Source organism: Nannospalax galili, unplaced genomic scaffold (assembly GCF_000622305.1).
Source record: "Nannospalax galili isolate Female #2095 unplaced genomic scaffold, S.galili_v1.0 scaffold443, whole genome shotgun sequence".
NCBI lineage: Eukaryota > Metazoa > Chordata > Mammalia > Rodentia > Spalacidae > Nannospalax > Nannospalax galili.
Genome location: NW_008352479.1, coordinates 5,075,105 through 5,077,936, shown reverse-complemented (window position 1 = coordinate 5,077,936; position 2,832 = coordinate 5,075,105). Strand labels below are relative to the sequence as shown.

The window sequence follows — 2,832 nt, the reverse complement described above, 5'->3', positions numbered from 1 at the left end:
GCCGCCGCTGCTGCAGCCGCCGCCGCCGCGGCCGTCACCTCGGGGGTCGCCCCCAAGTGACCCCCGGCGTCCGCGCTGTGTCCGCGCCCGCGCGCGCCTCCCTCGCCGGAGTCGCGGCAGGTGCTCTTCGTGCTGTCCTTAGTGTCCGTTCCTTTCCCGGGAGGGGACCGCAGAGAGGCCCCAGCATGATAGAAAAGCGAGGTTTGTGCTTTGAAAAGCAGGGGCGAGCCCTCGGACGGAAGGGTGGGAGCCACGTGTGGCTCGAGGACACGAGGGAAATGAGCCCTTTCCCTTTGGCACCCCCTTCTCGCGCCCTTGTGCTCTTTATTCTTGGCAGAAAGTGACCAGATCCTGTGTATTTGTTTTATATATTTAATAACTGTTTTAAACGAAAGTTTTAGTAAAAAAAAAAAAAAAATACAAAACAAAAAGATTCAACTGCTATCGCCGTAGTAACAAGAGCTCTTTGTATCTGAACGTAGTTGTACTTGAAGCTTGTTGTTTTTTATTTATTTAAACAGGGTGGGGGGAGGGCACGGGAAGGATTTGACACCGATTTATTGTTACCGCTGAAAAAGAACTTTATGAACCTTTTCCAAGTTGATCTATTCAGTGACGTGGCCTGGTGGGCGTTTCTTGTACTTATGTGGTTTTCTGGCTTTTAATACAGACATTTTCCTCCAGAGCTGTGTATGTAGCCATTTCTTTTATAGACTTTTGGGAAAGGAATCCAAGATGTAAATGAAACCTGAAGGAGGGAATTCCTGAAAAGCTAGAACCATCTGCCTCCCTGGCTGGAACAGGTGACATCCATTTCAGAATGGTTCAGCTTGCTGCCCACCCACCCCCCCTTACTAGGGGGAAGAAGCACACAGCTTGGCATGATTTATCTTTTCACTTGATGCCCCAAGAAAATCAATAGTTCTGTGAGCTAAGTGTCTTTCATGGAAATTGTAGTGTGTGTGGTATGTATGCATGTGTTCATGTGTGTGTGCAAGTGCACTCACCCCTACATGCATATGTGTGGGGAGATCAATCTTTAGTCTCTTCCCCAATCACCCTCCATATTATTTTTCAAGGCAGGGTCTCCCAGTTAACCTGAAACTGGCAGATTCAGCTAGACTGTTGGCCAGCAAACCCCTGGAATCCTTTATCTCTGCCTCCTCAGTACTGGGATTACAAATGTACACCTCCACTCCCAGCTTTATACATGGGTGCTGGGGAACCCAGTTCTTATCCTCAGTAAGCAAACACTTTACTGAGCCATCTCCCCAACCCTGGAAGTAGCCCATCTTAAGACATGTGGATTGCCATTTGTTTTGCATGAACTTAACACAGATGAATGTGTTTCAAATGCTGGTTTTAAAATTTGAGAACTTATTTTAGCTTTAACAAGATTTTTTGTTAAAAGTAAATTCTTGGGGAATAAACAGCTACTAATCCCAAGGCTTTCCTCACTCCTGGTTTCTACGGTAAGCTTTTAACACAGTAGTTTCAGATTCTTCGGGTTTTTAGCAGAGAAAGCATCCTTAAAGCAGCTTAATGTAAAAATAATTCTAAGATTTTTAAGATGGGTGTGAATCGTAATCCCAGCATTCGAGAGAGGCCGAAGCTGTTCAAGGCTGCTCTGGGTTACGTGGTAAGACCCTATCTCAAAAAGAAATAAAAGCTGCTTTTTCTTGTTCCAGCTCCTCCCTACTTTTGAGCCAGTTCTTCAGATTGAACCAACAGTGTCAGCATTAGCTGGATCTTGCTGGAGATGGGTCCTCTTAGGACCACAGAAGCAGAACTCAACAGAGGGAAGTAGTCTGTGCTTTGACAATCTCCCTAAGGAGTTCTGTGGTGCTTTACGTTTGTGATCTGTGTGTTCGTGGAAGGGAGTCCTCACCTGCATGTTGTCTCCTTTTATCTTGAGACCTCTGATGTATCATGGAATGGGATGCTTCTTCACCCTGCTCTCAGAGGCTGGGCCATTGCCCCCATGACCTCACCAGCCCCTCTGGCTCCATGAAACCCAGGGATGTCTCTGGCAGAAAACCAGGCCCTGAGGGAATGACTTTCTGTCTCCTGGTCTGGACACTGAAGATACTCAGTGGTTACTGAAATGTAGATCTCCCAGGTCACTGCCGATCTTTACATACCACAAAGCCAGGTGAGTTTCAAACCTATGGTAACTAGCAGAAGAGCAGTAACTGCCAATCTTGATCAGTTTTAATATAACCGTAGCATTTGTCTGCATTTGTCTTTTTGGTTGCGAGCCTGAACCTTTTAACAGCCATGCCATCTCTCCAGCCCTAATCGTAGTGTTTGTAATTCTGGAAAGCATATCAAACATTCTTGGTATAAGACATACACACACACACACACACACACACACACACACACACACACACACACAGCGGCGGGGGGGGGAGCAGTATCATGTTCTTTTTTTCCAATATGGAAACTAAAACTCAAGAGAGCTTCTGTATCTTGCCTACAACCACACAGTTACTTAAGACAGCTGAGATGAAACCCAGGACTCTGCCTCCTCAGTGGTGATTTTCATTACTAGGAACTTCCTTTCCTAGGAGAACGGGGAGCTAGCCACTCCAGATCTGCTGTTCTGTAGTCCTACCCCAGCCACTGGCTAATTTGTATAGCTATAAACCCAAGGAAGCCAGACTGCATTACATAAGACACTTGGACACTTAACGGACCTCTGAACTGTGTATATACTTGGTTTGTATATAAACAATTATATCCAATGCACATATTTTTAAGGTAGGTTTAAAATAACATCTTGGGGCTGGAGAGATGGTTCAGTGGTTAAGAGCACTGGCTGCTCTTGCA

At 45.9% G+C, this 2,832-nt stretch overlaps 1 protein-coding gene across 1 annotated transcript in view; it reads left to right on the top strand.

The window, feature by feature from the left end:
• Window positions 1-685, top strand: part of Tmem158 (transmembrane protein 158) — a 1,496-nt gene extending 811 nt beyond the window's left edge. Inside the window, 1 exon segment of the mRNA XM_008849510.3 lies at window positions 1-685. This exon segment is cut by the window's left edge and continues 9 nt beyond it. Within this exon segment, the coding sequence (XP_008847732.2) occupies window positions 1-60 (60 nt within the window). The 3' untranslated portion in view covers window positions 61-685.
• Window positions 686-2,832: the final 2,147 nt, after the last annotated feature.